Here is a 21,678-nt window from a genome sequence, read left to right on the forward strand (position 1 = left end):
AGTGATGTTGTCCATCTCCACAAGCCTATCAGGATGATGCCGGTATCTGCTCTCCACTGGAACCCAAATGACAACAAATGTTCCAGTGGATAATGGGGGCCACCTGATTGGGTCGATCGGTGTAGTCCATTGGTGCCAAGGCACTAAAGCCTGTCACAATGTGGTGGACTGCCTCCAGGTCTGCACTGCAAAAACGGCAAGTCGACCTGACATCTCGATGCAGAATGTTGCGTTCATAATACCAAGTCTGAAAAAATTTGGTCTTGAGCAGCAACAACCAGTCCCTCAGTTGCAGCAGGAAGATTCAATGGCTTCAGCCATGCATAAATGTCTTTCATGTCCACAGGTAGTTTCACAGTGAGATAATGATATTGACCATGCATAGGTTTTCTGCCCCAGAACTGTACATGAAGAGAACTGCTGCAAATGCAGAAATGTTTGCATCCGTTTGAGGTGCTTGCTCAAAGACACCATCACACAGAATTATTATTGTTATTATTATAATTATTGATTATTATCACATCATCGTTGAGTCACAAATGACTGCTTTCTGCAAGTGATGGGAGCTTTCTTGTCTTCTGTTGCTCTCCACCCATCACATGCAGAAAGCAGTCTGGTGTACCAAGGGTAATGAAGTGCGCTTAGTGATATCAACTGACATAACAATTATCTCATACATGTACAGGTCTAGCCTGGAAGGGCAAGCTAAATAGAACCACATGACATTGTAACGTACACTAGGAAGCACAACAATATAAAATTTGAAAATTATGCAAAATCAAGAAATCAATGTACAGTACGTAAATCAAAGCATTCTATGACAGTCAAGAACCTTGAAGGTAGCATCCAATTAGGTTATTACAAAAAGAATCCACCAATAAAGCCAATGCCAAAACCAGCTGCAAGACTTCGATGTCTCTTAATCTCTGTCTGTATCTGCAATGAGATCAAAAGCTGATATACTCTTGTAATACAAACTCAAACATATTGTTATATACTCAAACATAGACTCTTGCAATACATACTCTTGTAATACAAACTCATCGAAGACCTGCTACAGCTAAACAAATTTAGATTCTCAATTTTCTACTTAACTTATACAAATGCTAGCACTCTGAAACTAAAAATAAAATACACTATGAACAAAGACAACAACACTCAAGTACAATAATCTATTCTAATATACATATTCAGTACTAGTAGAGACGGTTCTATTGACACCACTCAGGAGTGGTTTGGAATTAACAAGTGATCAGTTGTTTGGGATAAAAGAAAGCACAATTGTGGAGACTGTTTTTTGCGACAAAGAGTCTGAGTACCATTGACTACTATCTGGAAAAAGTAATAGCATATGTTTTGTCAGTACCTTCAACTTGTTGAAGGCCCATGACAGGGTTCCTTACTATAGACTGTTTAGGGCACCTGTAGATGTGAGAGATCCAGTCTATTTGTGAAATTGCCTTCAGTGTGATATGCATAACAAAAGATGTCAATGAATTGGATTAGATCCAATTGAAGTTGGTAATAAACAGTGTAAGACAAGGAAGCATACTTTCACCTGCACTTTTCAATGTGTATTTGGACGGCCTGTTGCTGGTTCGAGGAACAGTCGGTATAGTACAAAATAGGGCACATGTGTGTTGGCAGGCTGGATTATGCAGATAAGGTGTCGCTGTTATCATGCACTTGTCACTGTATGCAGACAATACTAGAAGTGCTTTTCAGGTCAAACCGAGATCCAGCCCAAACCAAGATTCAGCCACATTTATCCTTCAATCATGATTGACAACAAACCTCTTGCATATGCTGAATCATTCAAGTATCTAGGCAGTGCCTTGTCATCTGATACATCTATTAATGCTGAAATATCTCATAGAATATCAAAAGAAGGTCAGCCTTTGGAAAGGTGGAAACGAGGCTTTGGAAACGTCATGAAATCAGTTCAAACAACAAACTATCAGTCTATAGAGCTGTTGTTTTGTCAATTCTCTTCTGCGGTTGTGAGACTTGGACTCTGCTAAATCATATCTGAAGAAATGTGACAGCTTCCATACACAATGCCTACGACGTATTTGTGGAATCAAGTGACAAGACATCATAGAAACTACAGAAGTTCTTTCATGTGTTGCTAAATGAATGGCATACAATATTACATCATAAAATGCCAGTTCTGCTGGACCGGACATGTCATATATATATATATATATATATATATATATATATATATATATATATATATATATGCCTGATGACAGAATACGAAAGAAGGCTACTACTTGGGAAACTTGGACATGGAAAGTGCCGCCGGGTCATCCATATCTCCGCTCAAACACTCACTAAAGAGCAGTCTTAAATTTTCTTCAATCAATCCAAACACATTTGAACATTCTGCTACTGATAGAGGCAATTGATGTAAACGTTGTCACCAGCCTTTGGATAATTTTGAATAATCCCGTATTTCAAATATCAAAGTCAAGAGACAAGTGTGTTGATGTACCAGTCTTAAAAAATCAACTGGATCCAAATCTGACTTGTTCTCAATGCTAAAAGATTGCCTGTCGAGGGCTGGTCTGCTATCCCATTAACATAGCCGAAGACACTGAGAGGGTTATCACTAATTACCATCATTTACTGATGAAAATGGTTTACTTCTTAAAAGCAGAAAAGCATAGGCACAGTATCTGTCAAAAGTTAGACATTCATCACTAAAGGATCTTGAATTGACACTAAATGAAACAAGACTTCTATTTAGGCAGCCGATAACTCATTTGAGAGTATGGATTCATTTCAGCAGTTAGTAATTAGAGCAGAAGCCACTGTAAGAAATTTTTTTCAGCGGAGTCAACACTATGTTGGGTCAAATTGGAAGTGGAACTTTGTTGGATAAAGTGTGGATGACCAGATCATCAGCTGTTTCATAATATATCATAAAAGTGCAATCTATTGGCCCGTTTGAATACTAGTTCCAGTCTTTTAACCAAAATTGTTGGAACGGTGGGCGTGGCAGTTCGACAATTCCAGCTCAGATGGTCGAACTGCTGGAACTCTTCTGACAGTTCTAGAACTCTCAGAACTATCAATTGAACATGAACTGCAAAAACCCCCTCAATTCCAGTTCCACTAGTTTTTGAATGCGGCCTATGGGACCCAGTGTGGCTAGCCGTGGCCCTTTCATAAAAAGCTTTTGACCCTTTCATTTCGTGAAAGAGGCATGGCTAGCAAGACTATATGAGACCTAGATAGATAAGATGTGAGGAATACAATAATGGGACTGAGAAAAAGCATCAGGGAGGGTCTCAGAATGAACGACTGAGTCAATTGTGGATTCTTTTAAGGGTGCGTTTCATGAGACAGGTATACACCAAGACTTTGAAGTCAGTTTTGTCAAAAAGAATTTATTCTGTAAAAATACTCTAGTAATAGGGCTAATTGCCGTACTGACGCGATTAATACCCCACCCCATGGTTGGCTAGCATCAAAGGTAAACTAGGGGATGGGACTTTACTCAAAACCTGACGCTTGGAGATGTTAATTGGTGGAAGTAATTAACTTAATCAATTGACAAGTAATTAACCACCTGTCATGTGTCTCACACAACCAGATACTTTGTCGGCAAAATCTGAGAAGATCATCTTAATAATGCTCCAGAAGGGCTTGAGGCTCATTCGTTTTGTGTCGTAGTCCTACGTTAAAGCGTTGCTTCCACCTGACAAGCCATCCATTGCTTGCTTTAATCCTACAATGTCTAGTTCTGCAGCAACTTGCTTTGCTTCGTCTATCAGTGCAACGTTAGAAACTGCTAGGCCAAAGTTTCGCCTCTCTTGCAAAAAGTCAAACACCCGGTCATCAAGCTGGACTCCAGAAGATCTTCACACTCGATCAAGCGCATGGTTTGTCGCTTTACTGCACAGTTGCAGAGGAGTCTTGCTTTGGACAACAAGTCGCAGAGCTTACACAGGAATGCATCCACCTCGGTTGAAGATGGCTTCTAGCAAGCGCCTGAAACAGATGCGGGACATTACCATACGTGTTGCAGTTCTCTTTGTGTGCGGTCCTGGAGCAGGAAGCTTATGCACGGGCAGTATCGCCGTCTCACTGAGCAACCGCCTGTGGAAATGAAAGAGACCTACAGATGGCTAAAGGCAGCAAATCTTCCTGCTGCAACTGAGGGACTGGTTGTTGCTGCTCAAGACCAAGCTCTTCGGACTCGGTACTATGAGGGCAAGATTCTACATCATGATGTCAGTCCTACTTGTCGCATGTGCAGTGTAGGCCTGGAAACAGTCAACCACATTGTGGCAGGCTGAAGTGCTTTGGCACTGACGGACTACACTGATCGACATAATCAGGTGGCCTCCATCATTCACTGGGATGTTTGTCGCCATTTTGGGGTTCCAGTGGAGAGCAGATGGTACCGGCATCATCCTGATAGGCTTGTGGAGACGGATGACATCACTATGATGTGGGATACAGCCATTCCTACTTCTGGGAAGATCAGTGCCAATCATCCTGACATCTGTTTCAAAAATAAGAAGACAAACGTTTGTCTTCTTATTGATATCAGCTGTCGTGCTGATAGCAACATCACCAGGAACAGGCTGTGAAGTTGACAAAATACAGTAACTTGCGAGTGGAGGTAAACTGCATGTGGCAGTGTCAGACACTGTTGCTCAGTGGTGTTGTGAGCGTTGGGCACAGTGCACGCAGGTATTGCACAGTGGCTGGACATTATCCCAGGTTATCACAACCTGCAGCACTTACAGAAGCAGTGCTTCTTGGATCCAGTGGGATCCTACGTAAAGTCATGTCGTCTGTTTAGACAGCCATGATGGTATAAGCACCTCTGAGGCAAGGTTTGCCTCCGGTGTTTACATAAGACCTTATGAACCAGACTGATTTGGTTGAGCACGACATACTATAGCCTATTGGTTAGAGTTATGGTTCTCTGACCATGATGGCCTGGGTTCAATCCCGGGTGGCGACAGCGTTACATAATGAAACGAGCCTCTTGGCTCTTTCTCACTGTCTATTTGGCTATGTCTGTGAGAGTAGACTTGTTTCCGTCGATAGAGAGTTACTGTGATCTGGTGTGGGGATCGTTGGCAATGAGGATCAGTCCTTTCCTGGTAGTCATTGATATCTACTGGACGTGCTGTTCAGAGCTGGTGAAATCCTCGTAGCACACGCAATCAATGATCGATGAGCCAGTTACTAGCACCATATGGTCTACATGAAAACATGTATCTCTCTGGGACCTACCTGCCGTGCTGGTGGGCGCCCAGTTGAGGGTAAATACCCACCTTACCCTAACTAGAGGGTGATGACAACATTATGATTATAATGCTTGGCCCCCAAACCTTGAAACTTTCTATGCCTAATAACTCTACTATTAGCTAAGTAACATTTCCATCTCTTTTCTCTATGAAATATGTTGCTGACTTCAGCTCAAGCCATGTAGACTAGGAAACAACAACATTTCTAAAGTTCTCTTGCAACTTTGTCAGCCTCAAAATCAGATATAAAATCATTACATCATGTAATTTCTAGATGGAAGTGGACACAACATATAAACAGGGAAGTATTACATTGTTACTACCACGCGCAGTTGTCATGCAAGTTGTCTGGTTTCAGAAGACTCATGCATCAGCTGTGGTGTGAACGGAATCCTTCTCTGACTGACGTCTCTGAACAGCCTTTGGCAGACCAGAAGCAATATCTCCTAACTTCTGGAAAACTGACTGAATTTAGAGTTGGATAAAATCAAGCGTGGGCTGAACAGGATAGAACACCTGTCTCAGGTTTTGCATCTGTTACAATAATGTTTGTGCTGCTGTGCAGATGTCGACATTGGATATGTTTTCTGACTAGTCAGCTGATGTTTCGGTGGACACGCCCTCACATGTGAATTCTGTATCACATAGTAGGGCTTCGGTTAGCAAGGCAAATGTTGCACGTGGTGAGAACCTGTGGTGATAATGATGCAAGAGGATCACCAGTCTACTAATTACTTGGAAATGGCTCCTTTGATCAGCCAGTCACTGTTTTGTCTAGAGACTGCACATCTATGGATGACACTTTGGATTCAGTTCAGTGCAGCACTACTACGGAATTACCATCTCCTTGTGACTCTGTGGACTGTGATCTGATGACCACACATCCTAGTATAGCTTCTCGGCTAAAAAAGATGGAGACTCTGACTTCTCGAATCAGTTCAGTTCACTGCCAGACAAAGGACGGTCTTTCACTTGATGGTGATGCTGCTGTAGACCCCGTGCTCTGTCGGGAGTTTCTTGATGAGCTACAGAAAGTCAAGCAAATTCCTATCTGTGAGAGACAACGCCTTCCAAGGATCTCTGTGAACAGTGTCACCGTGAAGCTTATTGATGCTCTTAGTGCATTAATCAATTTAGCAAAGGGTGAACCAGATATGAGTGAAATCAGTTACCTGGTGTACACTGCTGCTTCACTAGCGTCCAAAAGCGCAGCTCAATTATGGTGAAGTCAACCAACTCAAACGCTGACATGAAGACGAAGACTAGATATGGAGATTCCTGCACACCGACAAGCGATTTCTATGTTGCAAGAACTGGTTACAGCTACTGGATGAGCACTGGGCTTGGTGAGACTGCCAAACATCAGCCTGTCAGCCAGAAATCCTGATCAGCTGAAAGGGTTGTTGCACAGTTTGTACCTTCTCTGATGACATCCAGATGAAGTTTGGTCTGGACAAGTGTGCTGTTGCACACTTTGTCAACGGCAAGCTCTCTGGACACAATTCTGGGGTGACAGTAGGAAAAACGGACACCATCAACTGTCTGGAACCGGGTCAAGTCTACAAGTATTTAGGTGTGGACGAGTGTAATGGTATCCAGCACAGCACTATGCGGGAGATGCTCTGTTGTGAGTACTTTCGTAGAGAGAAGATAGTTCTCTGGACCAAGATTCTGGCCAACAGGTTTGCACTACCGGTTCTCACTTACGGTTTTGATGTCATTCATTGAAGGACCACAGACCTGCAGCAGCTCGATCGATGGACCAGGAAACTTCTCTCTAAGCACGGTGTCCACCATCCTGCAACAGACTATGACCGGCTGTACGCTCCATGCACCAGGTGCGGTCGAGGGTTACAACAGATCGAGTCGGCGTATCAGTCTTGTATTGTGGGGATGGACGGTTACCTTCACAGAAGCTCTGATCTCTTCATGCAAATGGTACAGGAGTGTGCTGCTACGAGATCCTCTCATTCAATCCAACGCATGGCCCGTCAGTTTACTGCACAGCTGCAGGGAAGTCTCTGTAAGGACAACAAGTTGCAGAGCCTGCATGGAAGTGGGACCATCCTGTGTGATGATGTCTCCGAGCAAGCGCCTCAGACATATGCGAGACATTTCCGCACGTGCAGCGGATCTCTTTGGGTACAGTCCTGGGGTAGGAAACCTATGCATGGTCAGTATCGCTGTCTCGGACATGAAAGAGACCTACAGATGGCTGAAGTCATCAAATCTTCCTGCTGCAACTGAAAGACTGGTTATTGCTACTCAAGACAAAGCTCTTTGGACTCGGTATTATGAGCACAACATTCTGCATTAAGATGTCAGTCCTACTTGCCACTTGTGCAGTGTAGGCCTGGAAACAGTTGACCACATTGTGGCAGGCTTTAGTGCCTTGTCACCGATGGACTACACTGATTGTCACAATCAGGTGGCCTCTATTATCCACTAGAACATTTGCCGTCATTTTGGGGTTCCAGTGGAGAGGAGATGGTACCGGCATCATCCTGATAGATTTGTGGAGACAGACAACATCACTATGATGAGGGATACAGCTATCCCTAATGGTGGGAAGATCGGTGCCAATCGTCCTGACATCTGTTTCAGAAACAAGAAAACAAACACTTGCCTTCTTATTGATATCAGCTGTCCTCTGGGTGTTTGTTTCACAGGAATTCTATTCAGAGAGGGCCAGATACGAAATACCTAGAACTATAGTCATTGCGACAATTAACGCTAAACAACATCTAAGCTCAAAGGAAGTGTTTCTAGTAAGGGCTTACAACTACTGCAGTCAAGCCTGATTCACACTGAGCCCGTAACGTAACATAACGTACCGTAGGGCAACCTTACATTATGCAGGATCATTCACACTGGCAAATTTTGTTGTCGTAACATACTGCATTGATTTTCGTAATGTAATGTAAGATGTTGAGATGTATTCAACTTTTCCCGGTTGACATAAGGAATTATTGAGAATTGAGAATAGTACAACATACTTCAGGTTGCTGATCAAATATATGGAAATAGTTGAAACAACGCCTAATGAGTAACGTTTACATAGTTGCTGTATTCAAAGGCCAAGTCACCAACCTTTAACTAACTACGACAAACACCATTACAAAAGCAACATGTTAATTATTGCTGACGTTGGGCGCCACAGCTACAAATATGGTTGTACTGCCAAAATTATTCCTTCAGGAGAAGTAAGGAAGTTCATCACAGAGTCTTGCACTGCAGCAGCTGAATGGGAAAAGTGTTGCTTCCAACACAATGTATACTTTGCAGTGCACCTGTCTTTATCTGCTCTCCAATCACCAAGAATGACATTACCATGACTATCTTCCTGGTCAGCGTATCCAGGAGGGCAATATGGACTGCTTGAAGTTGGATTGTACATTTCACAAATTCTTAGGTAGTTGTGTAAACAACAAGCTGCTTTTGTAACACTTGTTGCCTTTTCTGGGGCAGCAATAATTGATCTTTGAACAACTCTGAACTTTGTTGTCATGATTACAAAGGCATTCTCAATAACATGACGTGCTCTACACAAACGGTAATTAAATATTTGCTTGTTTCAGGCAAAAACTTTCCAGGAAATGGTCTAAGCAGGTTTGTCTTTAATGGGAAGGCAGCATCCCCAATAAAGAAGTATGGAATCAATCTGTCTGGCCAGGAAGTGTATCTGGATCTGGCAATACCAACGTTCCTCTTCCATGGCTTTGACAAATGCAGAGTTCTTCAGAACACCACCGTCACTTTGTCTTCTTGTATCAACGATGTCCACTAGCATGAAACAATAATTTGAATCACAAACAGCCAGCAGCACTATGCTGAACTGTCCCTCGTAGTTATGAAAACTAGATCCTGAATTTGTTGGACCTTGGATCATAATGTGCTTGCCATCGATTGATCCAACACAACGGGGAAGGTTCCAGGTTTTGGCAAATCATTCACTGAATTTTTCCATTCTAGTTACTCGAAGGACTTTGCAAATACTCTGACAAGAGGGCTTCCCATGAAGCATCACACGCAATGCAATTATACCGCATACCAACACAATAATTGAACAAAATTGTCTGCATTGAATTACCTGTCACAAAGTATTGAAGAGTGATTGCAAGTCTCTCCCCAGCAGATATCGGTTGTCGGCAGTTCATCTGATTGCGAGTGATAGAAAGACCTACTATACTGAGCAAGTCATCAAATCTTTCTGGGGAAAGGTGAAAGTACCCATAGAAACTCTCGGTTGGTCATTCCCATTTCATTGACTAGGGCTTGGTATTCCACAGAGACTGCCTGTGCTGGAAATCTCTTTAATCCACATTCTCTTTCCATGTGCTTTTCTCTTTTGACTCCGAGACAGAAGCAGAAGCAGTAAGAGACGGCGTTTTCTCTGCTTTGTGACGGAAGCTTCATGCAAGACATCATGTAAGCGACACTGAACGTATGCAAGGAGCTCAATGTGAATGCTATCTAGATGTCACGTTACGTTACGTTACGTTACGTACATTGCTCTACGTTGATAAAATACGTTACGTTACGTTAAGTGCTCAGTGTGAATCAGGCTTCACACATTATGTCATAGCTTAAAAATTCTAACATAAAATAGATCTATTGAAGTCCATTAAAAATTTACAATTGCAAGTTTCTCAACTCAAGATCATACCTGTGTAAGAGCATCCTTCCACATGCTTGACTGCCTGTACATGCTTGGTACTGCCCTTTGAGTTCTTTTGACGTCACGTTGAACTTTTCGCCAATGAAAAGTAATGTAACCACGCCGAGACATAACCTACATTCGCAAACATCATTATTTGAACCATTCTCATTAACACAACAAACATACCATGAGCATCACTGCACCTCCAACAAATGCAGTAGCTGCCATTCCTCCCACTTTAGACAATAAGTATCCGGATAACCTGCAAAAACAAAAAATACAGTAAACAACAAGGCAATATGAAGGTCAATAAATCATGCATAAAATCACATAAGTCAAAATAAATCATCATTCTAAAAACAGTCCAAAATCCTGTCTGAGTACATATTTAGAATTACACTAAGAAGGCTATTGACAATCAAATGCATATTAAGTTGTATCCTGACCTCAGGCTCAGACTTACAAACAGAATGCATGTCTGGCAAGCTAAACTTTCATTATGTAATGAACATAACCCTAACCGATTCAGCAATAAACCCAGCATCAAACTGTCCTTGTCCTAGTGCCAACGTTCTGGCATCAGACAATCATTGACCAGCCACTGTTTCATCATGCAGTTTCCTCTTCACATAGTCTTGTTGTGATGCATCATGACTTGAGCTAACACTGTAGTACAGTAGATCCTACGTAGGCTCACGGTCTCTATGTAGCTGGACACACATATGCTTTACGTAACACAACCATCTACATGGTTCCTGAATGATACACTTTCTCAACCAGAAATGCTACTCTCACCATTACACTATACTGTTATGCAATTGTTCTCCTAAAGATATAGAAGCATATCATCACAACATTATTGTAGATGCAAATAATGAGACCACTAGCCCAAACAGCATACTTCTGTAACTCACTTATCAACCCTTTTTTGCAATTACACCAAGAGATCTCTTCGTGCAACAGCATCCAATACCTTCTCATCAAATAAACATACCATATTTCTTCATTTAATAGTTGTCCCAATCAAATGCTGCAGAATAAACGGCACTATTACAAGGGTTGACAGCTGTGGCATCCAGGAGGTTGACCAGTCAGTTTGACTAGAGGTCAGGACCCATATCCGGTTTTGCAAGGGTGAACTATTAGCACGAATACATATGTTCTGTTGAGTTTGTATTAAATAAAAGGCTACAATTGACGCTGCAAACATGAGGTCAAAACCTGTATTAGGATTCACAGACTTTGAAAGACTGTCCAGGTCAATTAGCATTTTTAAATAAGTAGAAAGTCAAATTCTTTACGACATTCCAATAGCTGATTAGTAAATTAATTTGAGTTCTATTTGAAGTTAGCTACAGAAAATTTGCACCTTCAGCAAAGGATAAAAGAGGAGTTTGTTTGTCAAGAGTCTAGATGAAGGAATGTCTATGCACTTCATTTTTCGGCAGAAACACAATGCAATTATAGAACAAGTGCGTTTGCATCGTGGAAGTCAACAAGAACATGAGACAGTGCAAGACTACGCTGATATATTAAAGGGCTACTGCAGTGCAAAAGTCAAAAATTACTTTTTGAGCTAAATTAAAAGATCTACATGTATGCACTTTAGAAAAAAATTAGACTTTTAGCATGTGTTTTGAGGGAATGAGAGCAGTCGAAAACTACTTCTGCAATACTATTTCCGGAATGAGGCGGTGTTTGCACACTGACGTCAGTGGAGGCAGAGTAGTGCTATCATACGTAATAATATGGCGAGTGGTTCAGAAATGGCACATTGGAGCGATCTTGCTACGTGTAGGGATTCGGAAAGTGATTTAGAGAATTCAACGTCGTCGGATTCTTCGTTGACTGCTGGAGCACACGGGAGAGCAATCTCTCAGTTCGTCAGAGTCGACATCGTTGTCTGAAGACGCAGCAAAAGACTTTGGATCTGTGGAACCGTATATGTTTGAGCTACTCGCTGACAGTTCGTCTACTGATGAATTGCCCTCATCTGCCGATGTTCACAAACACAGTGAACAGCTGTCTGACATGTCGTGGTAAGTCATATTGTGCAGAAGCGGAAGTTGCCGACAGCTGTACACGGGATGTCTGTAGGTGTGATTGTGGTTACTGCAAAATCATGAGTACTGCGCAAGAGTGTGTGTGTTGCAACGAAATCGCAAAAGTGTTCTTCGAAGTGACAGCTGCAAACTCCATTGTGCTCTGTTGGACCTTCTCAGCCGTCTCTTGTTCGTCAAACTTGTTTCTCCCAACTTTTACAAAGCTGTGGATTTTTGGAAACCAAAATACACTAAATCCAGACTGACTAGAGTTGCCGTAGCCTGATGCAACACAATGCTGAACCATACTCGAGTATCACAACAATGGATAGGGCCCCTCCAATGACGCCAACGTGCTAATCCGCCCCATTCTGGAAATGGAAGAGCGGAAGTAACTTTCAACTGCTCTCATTCTCTCAGTACATTCACAAAAATCTAATTCTATTTTTCTGAAGTACACATATGTAGATCTTTTAACTTAGCTCAAAAAATGGTTTTTGATTTTTACGCTGAAGTAGCCCTTTAAACAACTTGCAGCGAATTGCACTTTTGCCATGACAAAGTATAAGGATAGAGTAAGGGACATTTTCGTCGCTGGAATTTGAGATGATGCAATTTTGCAGAAACTATATGAGAGAGAAGACTTGCTGACCCAATCATTTGACAAAGTGGTTCTGATAACTAGAACTATGGAAAGTGCAAAAGACAGTGTAGGTGCACCACGTGAAACAACGGCAGAAAGTCAGGATGTTTGCCAACTGGAAAGAAAAACACGTTGCTATAGAAGACCGCGTGAAGTAGTTAGGCAAAGAGTGATATGTTTTCACTGCAATAAAGAACGACACTATCAATGGGAATGTCCTAAGAAAATTAGGAACAAGAAAATTATATCAGGATCTTATTTTTCTAAGGGATTCAGGAAAGACAAGCAAAGCGTTCAAAGGCACAAATTCCTCATTAGAAGATGAAAGTCCTAGATATTCCGTCGAGTCTGTCACAAAAAGCGTTTACTGCGCCAAAACAGTTCACAATGCACAGAAAACTTTCAGTTTTTGATTAAATGATTGGTTAGTGGCTTTCCTCTAGATACGGCAGCTGATGTCTCTTTGGACAGAGTGGGATGGAATAAAATTGATAGGCCAGAACTGATAAGGAAAGAGAGCGATTAACAAATGCTTCGAGTGGAATTATGACTTTTAAAGGCACGACAAGATCAAGGTTTGCCATTGCAACAAATTTGTTCCAATTCAATCTTCTGTGAGACAAGATCAGGGTTCCAATCTCTTGAGTATAGATTAGCCAAGAAAGAGTGGTCTGGCTACTGTGTGTATTGACTATCTCAAGCCTGTAGGAAGCAAATCTAGTGTAATGTTGACTGAAGCAAATACAAGAGAGACACAAGTAAAGAAATTGTTTGAAAGATTTTCAGCCTTGTTTGAAGATAAATTGGGTTGTTAAAGTTTTTCTATTCAGGAGACCACCATTACATCTTAGAGCACAAATAAAGACTAAACTGGCAAGAAACATTAAGAATGGTGTCCTAGAACCGGTCAACACAGCTCTTTGTGCTTTATTACAGTGAACATTGTTAAACCCAATGTAGCTATCAGAATATGTGGTGACTTCAAACTACTCAAGCGTTTTCTAGTCACTGATCAATATCCAATTCCTATACCAACAGACCTGTTTATATAGCTTACTAGCAGGGGACAAGCTCTTCTCCAAAGTTATTTGAAGGACACCCACAATCAATTACAAATTAATGAAAAAAGTCTGAAATATTTAATCAATAACATGCATATTGGATTGTTCAAGTATAGACAAGCCGATGGCATCAGCTCGGCCCCTCCCATTTTTCAGAGAGTCATGGCCAAAGTCTTGAAAGGTCTGCAAGAAATTTGTGTTTACATGGATGATATTTTGGTTACTGAAAAAGATGACAATGAACACATAGAGAATCTGTCTGCAGTTTTTCAAAGATTGCAACAAAATGGGCTGCGCATCAAAAAGAGAAGTGCTCTTTCTGCCAACAGTCCATGCCATACTTGGGACATGTTGTGGCTATTGCAACAATAAGAGTGTACCTGAAAAAAGGATCAATGTAATTCAGATGATTACGAACACCAAAAGATCTGTCTGAATTGATATCGTTCTTTGGCATGGTCAACTATTTTGGTAATTTTTCCACACATGTCCAGTTATACAAAGATTTACTCAAGAAAGATCTTACGTGGAACTGATCGACAAAGAAGAGTCTGCTTTTCAACAGGTGAAGTAAAAGTTATGTCTCTGCCAGTTCTCGCAAAGTATGATATCCCATCCTCTTGGTTTGTAGTGCAATGCTTGTGAAAAAGATTAGGATTCTGTCCTGTTTCAAATGATCAAACAAGGAAAAGAACATTGCCACTATAAATGCCGCCCTCAAATAAGCCCTCGAATTAGTGCCATGTTATCAGAAACTCTGGACAGAAAAAGTACTGTACTGTCAATTTCTACCCTCAATGTCCACCTTCCATTTGCATACTGCACATCTTCTTGCATACACCGTTATCAGCAAAATGGCGGCATTTGTTGCCTCGCAACAAAATTATGCAGCTACTGCGCATATCTACGCTCACAACGGAATCTGAATGAATCCAGGCATACAGTGTAGCCTATTGACCTGAGGTCAACTATCCCGTAGTTTCGATATATTTCTTTACTTCCTTAAACAATTTCAAAAAAGAATGTAACCAAGTACAAAAACACTTTGAAAAAAATGAGGAAGATGTAAGTTTGCTGTACAAAAAAGAATAGAAACAAGACCATGTAGGGTGCGGTGTGATAACCTTCATGAATTCACTCCTACAGACTGAGCAATACATCATCCCTACATTGCACCATTTTCTAAACATTATGTGTTGTATACCTTAGAAAATAGTGCAGTGTAGAGATGATGTATTGCTTAGTCTGTATGAGTGAATTCATGAAATATGTCAGAGCACACCCCTACATCGTCTTGTTTCTATTCTCATTTGTACAGCAACCCTATATCATTCTCATTTATTCAAAATGTTTTTATACTTGTATCATTTAAGTTCTATTGTATGTGACAAGTCTGCAGATCTATCTAAACCATTTCAAATATAAAAAGTATTGACTCCTAACCACAATAGTACCTACAGCCTTCCTGGTTCAATTGGTTGACCCTGCAAATTTTGCGAAGAAATTACAGAACACACACACACACACACACACACACACACACACACACACACACACACACACACACATGCACACACACACACACACATGCACACACACACACACACACGCGCACACACACACACACACACACACACACACACACACACACACACACACAAATTTACAGATATTTAGCCTTATCCTCAGAGTCCCAGGAAGTCGCTGTTTCAACACAAGTACAAGTAAGTGTGTACCAGTAACTGCCTTCCGATCAAAACGTAGAAATTTAATTTTTTGCAGTCATCATAAAAACTTTTGTCTAAATTCTGAAATCCCAGAAATTTACTTAAGACCGCAGAAATAACCAGTTATACGGTATTGCGGTTGGTCCTAAGACCAGCATTAGTGTTCAGTTTCATAAATGCATACCTTTCAATTACAGCTATAATACTAGAACAACAAAGACATACCACGCCAGAATGTTGTGTCGCATTGTGCTGCACGAGGTCCTTTTTGTGTCGCTGTAGCTACAATTTTATCATTTTGTGTGCTATCTCTACATGACGTATCTTCAGATAACTTTTATTAATGGAGTCACCGACACAATCAGCATGTGTCTATTGTGTACTAGACGTAATCCTGAAGTCATTGACCATGCAGCTGGTTTGGCAAGTACGGTGCTGAATTTGTTGTTGAGGAGTTACTTGAAGCACAACTCCACAATTAGGTGTTGAAAATTAGAATACAAGCCAAAAGGAGTAAGAGCATGATGTTGCGTGAAGAGCACACTACAAAAGTCGTCGTTTGCATACAGTATTCCCAGATATACAGCAGATTACTATCATGTCATGCATGTCTTTGTTGTTGTTGTATTACAGCCGTAATTTAAAGGTATGCGCTAAAGTAGGTGTGGCAGTCTCCACCCTCAAATGACTCCAATCTAGCAGTATGACTTGTACCCTATTTCGAGCAAACAATGACGGTCCATCTCCATCCACAACAATTAGTGGAAGCTCCACCCCCTGACCATTGTACTTGACAGCTAGACACCATTGCCTTACCCAAAACCTTCAATATTGCTCCTGAGTAAGTAGCCAGGATAATTGAGGTTGACTCAAGAGGCTTGTCCAGTTTTCCTCCCATCTTGAAACTAGCAACACAGCTGCGCCTGTTTCAACTTCCATACTCAGTAGTGTGTGATTCACAGAAACCGTAATCAATAAGCGTGGCGCCGTCTGGCTGTTCAACTTAAACTGTTGAAAATTCCTCCGCTGCTTTGCTTGATTGCTCTACATGATGAGCTTTCGAGGGCACTTTCCTGGGCTTACTGCTTATCTTTGCACTGCTCATGCATGCAGACGTGATGTGTCCAATTATCTTCCACTTGTGACATTCTTTATCCTTGTGCCCACACGCTTTTGCAAGGTGTCCTTTCTTGCCACAACGATAACACACCTCTGGCATCTGACAAGCCGCTGTCTGTCCCTTTGCCTTTGCAACTTGTTCCTTCTCACAAATGGAACAGATCCTTCCGACTCATCTCTTACTGGAACGAAAATACCATATAACTGGTTATTTCTGCAGTCTTAAATTTATGTGTTTCAACCAGAAAGACAGTTACTGGTACACACAGTGTCACAAATATGTAGCGATAATGACTTCCTGGGACTCTGAGGATACGGCTAAATATATGCGAATTTTGTTTGTGCGTTGCGTGATTTCTTTACAGAATTCGCAGAAATGTCATGATCGCAGAAATAACTGGTTATGCAGTACCTCGCAATCGCTGAGCATGGATATCAGTGACTTCCATTGACATAACAACCTTGACGGCTTTCTTCAATGTCAAGTTTGATTCTCCGAGTAACTTGTTCTGTGTGGTTACACTCTGCAACCCAGCAACAAACTGGTCCCGTAGCTGATCATCCAACTTGTCCTCAAACTTGCAATGCTCTGCTAAACGTCGTAATTCTGCTATATAGTACTGTGAGATTGACTCACCTTCGCTTTGATTTTGTTGACGTAGCTTGAATTGCTCTGTGATCACCAGTGGCTTCAGCGCTAAGTGCTTGGCCAGGGCTACCATCAACTCCTCATATGACTTGCTAGCAGGCAGGTCTGGAGCCATTAAGCTTCATAACAGCTGAACCTCTGATGACCGTGAGAAATACCGCTACTTTCTGTTCTTTTTGCTTCTCCTTGCAAAGACTATTTGCCTTAAAGTATTGATAAAGCAACTCCTTGTATCGATCCAGTAATCCTTATTACTATCAAACTCTTCAATCCGGCCTACACCAAACCGTACCTCTGTAGACATGGTCAAACATAGGTACTATCCCGGCCTTGTTGCCACTTGTTATGCTCTTGGGTCCTTTAGACAGTGAGTTCCTTCAGATACTCTATTTTAGCTTAGTAGTGAACAGAACAGCAAAGAATGCATGAGTGAGTAGTAATCACAACAGTCAATGCTAAATACCTGTAGGCTACCCCCTTTACTACTCAACACTAACTAGACGTGCAATACACTAAACAATCTTATGTTTGGATGGACATATGTCCAACCAACTAGAAAACTACTTTGAGCATTGTGTATGCATGTCACTAAGCAGCAGCTGACCTTTTTCCAGATACAGGATGTTAGGGGCGTGCTGGTAGGAACCATAATGCAACACACCTTCACTTGGAAGCATTGTGCCTATTTCTAGCTACAGGTACTTTGGTATTAACAACATTTCGTTCCAAAACATGCCCTTACTCATGTGCCCAGCAACCTTCCTAGTCTGCGTGGCCACTATGATTTCTTTAGTGGCAATCACATGGGTGTTTGTGGTTGCCAAGTTATTTTGTTAAACAATAAGTAATTGCACTAACTACCATTGCACAAAGCCTGCTATCCTAATACCTGAATGAGCCATGCAACAAACGCTACCTGTGAAGCTTGAAGCCTTGCTGCACTTCTGATAGCCAATTTAGCCCCAAGAATGAAAAGCAAAAGCAAATTTGGCATTACAGAGTCGCCTCTAGACAAAACCTTATAACATACTGTTTCACCCGTAATAACACCCATACCGAAATAATGCCCATGCCTGTATATACGCCCATGTGCAACAGGTCAGAACTTTCAGCCCGAAAAATGCTGATGCCCAACTATATGCCCATGCCCAAGTATAAGCCCAAGATACACATGCGCAGACAAAACAAAATGGGGTCCGCAGAACATTCGTCTCTGTCTGTGTGCATTTAATGAGCTTGTGTCAGTGTTGAGTGAAAGTGGTTACCGCTAGACTCATGTCTTCGTTTCAATTACCAACCCTGATGCTCTTGACAGGCCTCAGGCTGACCATGTGTGTATAGTGTTTAGTTTCTGCGTGTAGGATAATTGCAAGCATTTGTCTTCAAGTATTTAGATGATGACTGGCTAAACAACAGCATTCTGTGACTGTGTATACGCCTATGACCAAAATAACGCTTATGCCCTAGTATATGCCCAGAAAAAAAGTGTTTCTTTTCTATACGACCAGGGCGTTATTATGGGCGAATACAATATGCTACGTATTCTTGCCGCTCTGGTTCCCACCAATGAAGTACCATATCTGGACTAGGCCAATTCTGACTATAATAAGAATACCACTAGGTGGCAATGCAAATGCAATTTTACAACTCCCTACTCAATTTCTACAGTTCTAGATTAGCCAACTGATTTCTATTTGCACCACATCTCACAGAAACTGTAACAAGACAATACCTGCATGATTGCTTAGATCATTGATGTCTTTGGGATACGCCATCTAATTACTCCAGCAGCAAACAAGACATAAGCAAAAACAAGGCTCGACCAGAGCATTAGCAGTATACAGTGCAAGCAGCACACAAGACCCATTTTCTACATGAGGTAGAGCATGTTGTGCTAAACTGGTCAGTGTGCCCTTAAGAAAATAGCCAGTACTAAATTTTGGCTATAGTTATATATGTATAAACGCACACATATAGAGTGTAAACAAAGTCAGTATTTCACATTTCCTCTGCATTGAAGTGGATGGGTTTTCTGGCCGACAATAATTATTTAATGTCCGAATATGTGAGGACTTAGTACAACACATGTTAATCACAAAATTACAAAATACAAAAATATGCTACCGTAGACCCTCGTTTATCTGACCCCTTTGGCCAAGCCATGAAGGAAATCGAGTCACAATAATGAAAGGAATGGATAATCAAAGCGTTGGAGTATCAACCGTATCTCGGAGCTCCAGTCCGCTTTTTGAATCCCAGTAGGTACGTAGTCTGAACTCTGAAACATGTACAATATGCTAGACTAGTAGTGATAATATGATTGCACAAAGATGTAATATGCAAACTACAATCACCAAACTAATCCTAAAAAGCATTCGTATCTTTTGTCACCACCACTGCATGTTGTCACTGCGCCTGCACAAACGGATTTGTGACGTCACTTCAGTTTCATGAACACGGTCGGATATGCAAAAGGTCAGATAATTGAGGGTCTACTGTACAATAAATCTCGGCAAATCTTTACCATCCAGTTGCACCTCCTGTTGCCATTTGTATCCACCCTGGTTGAGAATAAAGCCACAACAAACCATGTTCTACCTCTTCTACAACAACATAGTCCTCAGCCGGATCATCACTGAATTGTGCAATAACACCGTCAGCAGCCGCCTCAACAAAATCGATTACTGCATTAATTGTAAACACACAATGTCACAACAATGACCTAGACTAGGTACATACTGATATGAACCAAATCCAAATCTGGACCATTCGCAAATGGGCTAGACCATTTGAGAATCCAATCTAGATCATTTGAGAATCCATGCACATACAAGCCAGACAATTCACTAATAGTCAGACCATTGGCAAACGATTTGAACAATATGCAAATTCAAATTGAGGAATTTGTGCTTTAATTTAACCTGCTTTTATCATTTAATGTGATAAAATCAGTCAAAGCTGCTGGTTGTCCTCTTCAAGACAAATGCTCTTGGGAGGTCAAAGATCATCTATAAACAATATGTGATAATGTAAAGCGCAACATAGTTAATTGATAAACGTTATCATTTTTCAGTTGATGAAGACCTATGGGTCGAAAAGTTCTAATTTGTCAAATATTCTATACAGTGCACATCTCTCGCGATATGTCTAATACATGCATAGTGGTGGCTACACCGGTATACAGATATATACATATAAAGGAGAGCTGTCTGTCTGTCTGTCTGTCTGTCTGTATGTGAGTACGCGCATATCTCCGCTGCCCGAGTCTGATGTCTGCCGAATTTGGCTCGCACACGCCACATCCATAGAGGTCCGAAAGTGAAGCTGTCGTCGTATTTTGGATTTCTCCTACAACGACGTGATTGCCAGCAAATGGAACCCGCCTCCAACCCGTCTCCGCTCGCGCACGAATATCTCTGTAACAGCGTATCGGATGTTCACCAAATTAAACTGCACATTGCCAACGTCGGACGATACGTATGGAGCGTGTCATTTATTGCGGGCAACCTCAGGGAAAGAGAAGATATTATTGCTCATATCCGGGTCTTGAAAAAAATGCTCACAGTCGTTTGCCCATCTACGCCTGTCGAAGAGCTGCCACGTTCGATACACCTGTTCCCCGCAACGCTAGCAATGTCTTCAAACTGACGACGTTCAGTGGGGCTGTCAAAATGGCGAGAGTCAGCACGAGTCGTGACTTTCTATGTAGACAGGGAATGAATTATCCGGGTGAGTACATACCCGCACGTGACTTCCAAGCTCATGCTGCTCGGATATATTTCCAAATGGGATTCGCATCAAATAGATGCCAAGTTCAATACACCTGTTCCTCATAATGGCAGCAACGTCTTCGAAGTAATAAAACGGGATACCATTGACCAGGATATAACTCTGAACAAAATTCTTCATGAGAATTCTGTCCAGCTGATCATTTTTCAGAGATACACTTCATAATAAATTAGAACGGGATACTCATACAACAACATATAAATTTGCATACATTGGGATACTCGATTCTTGCTAATTTCTCAGAGGGGATCTAGGTGAACCGGATATAACTTTGAATGAGAATTCCATCTGACTGCCAATTTTTCAGAACAGAGGAAAAATGCATGTGAACTCATGCAACAACAGAAATTTGCATACAACGTAAACTAATTACTTTATTAATTAGTAATATTAGTAGTTCTAGCCTGGAGAACGGGATGATGGGCTAGTGTATAGATATTTAGATATATTTATGTCTACATGCATGACACTTCCATCCAACATAACGGAATCTCAGACGATTCATAAACGCGAATTTCCATACCGTTCAAACCGTTCGCCGAACGTCTGACTGTCGCATGTGCATTCGCGATTTGGTCGATATCGCCTATTCTGCTTTTATACTGCTTTTTAGTAGTAGATGCATCCCACCTCCTCCAGACGAATCCATCTTTTATGTGTCACAAGAACCTTTGCCTGGTACCAAAACGCTCTCACGCATGCAGTCTGCGCATGC

At 41.5% G+C, this 21,678-nt stretch overlaps 1 protein-coding gene across 1 annotated transcript; it reads right to left on the reverse strand.

Moving 5' to 3' along the window:
• Positions 1-680: 680 nt before the first annotated feature.
• Positions 681-21,678, reverse strand: LOC134193971 (FUN14 domain-containing protein 1-like). Its single transcript, XM_062662847.1, has 5 exons — positions 21,594-21,678; positions 19,699-19,858; positions 10,120-10,195; positions 9,940-10,065; positions 681-936 (listed from the first exon to the last, which is right to left on the reverse strand). The coding sequence occupies exons 1-5, from the start codon at positions 21,610-21,612 to the stop codon at positions 859-861; spliced, it is 459 nt and encodes a 152-aa protein (XP_062518831.1). The 5' UTR covers positions 21,613-21,678; the 3' UTR covers positions 681-858.

This window comes from Corticium candelabrum, chromosome 18 (assembly GCF_963422355.1).
Source record: "Corticium candelabrum chromosome 18, ooCorCand1.1, whole genome shotgun sequence".
Lineage (NCBI taxonomy): Eukaryota > Metazoa > Porifera > Homoscleromorpha > Homosclerophorida > Plakinidae > Corticium > Corticium candelabrum.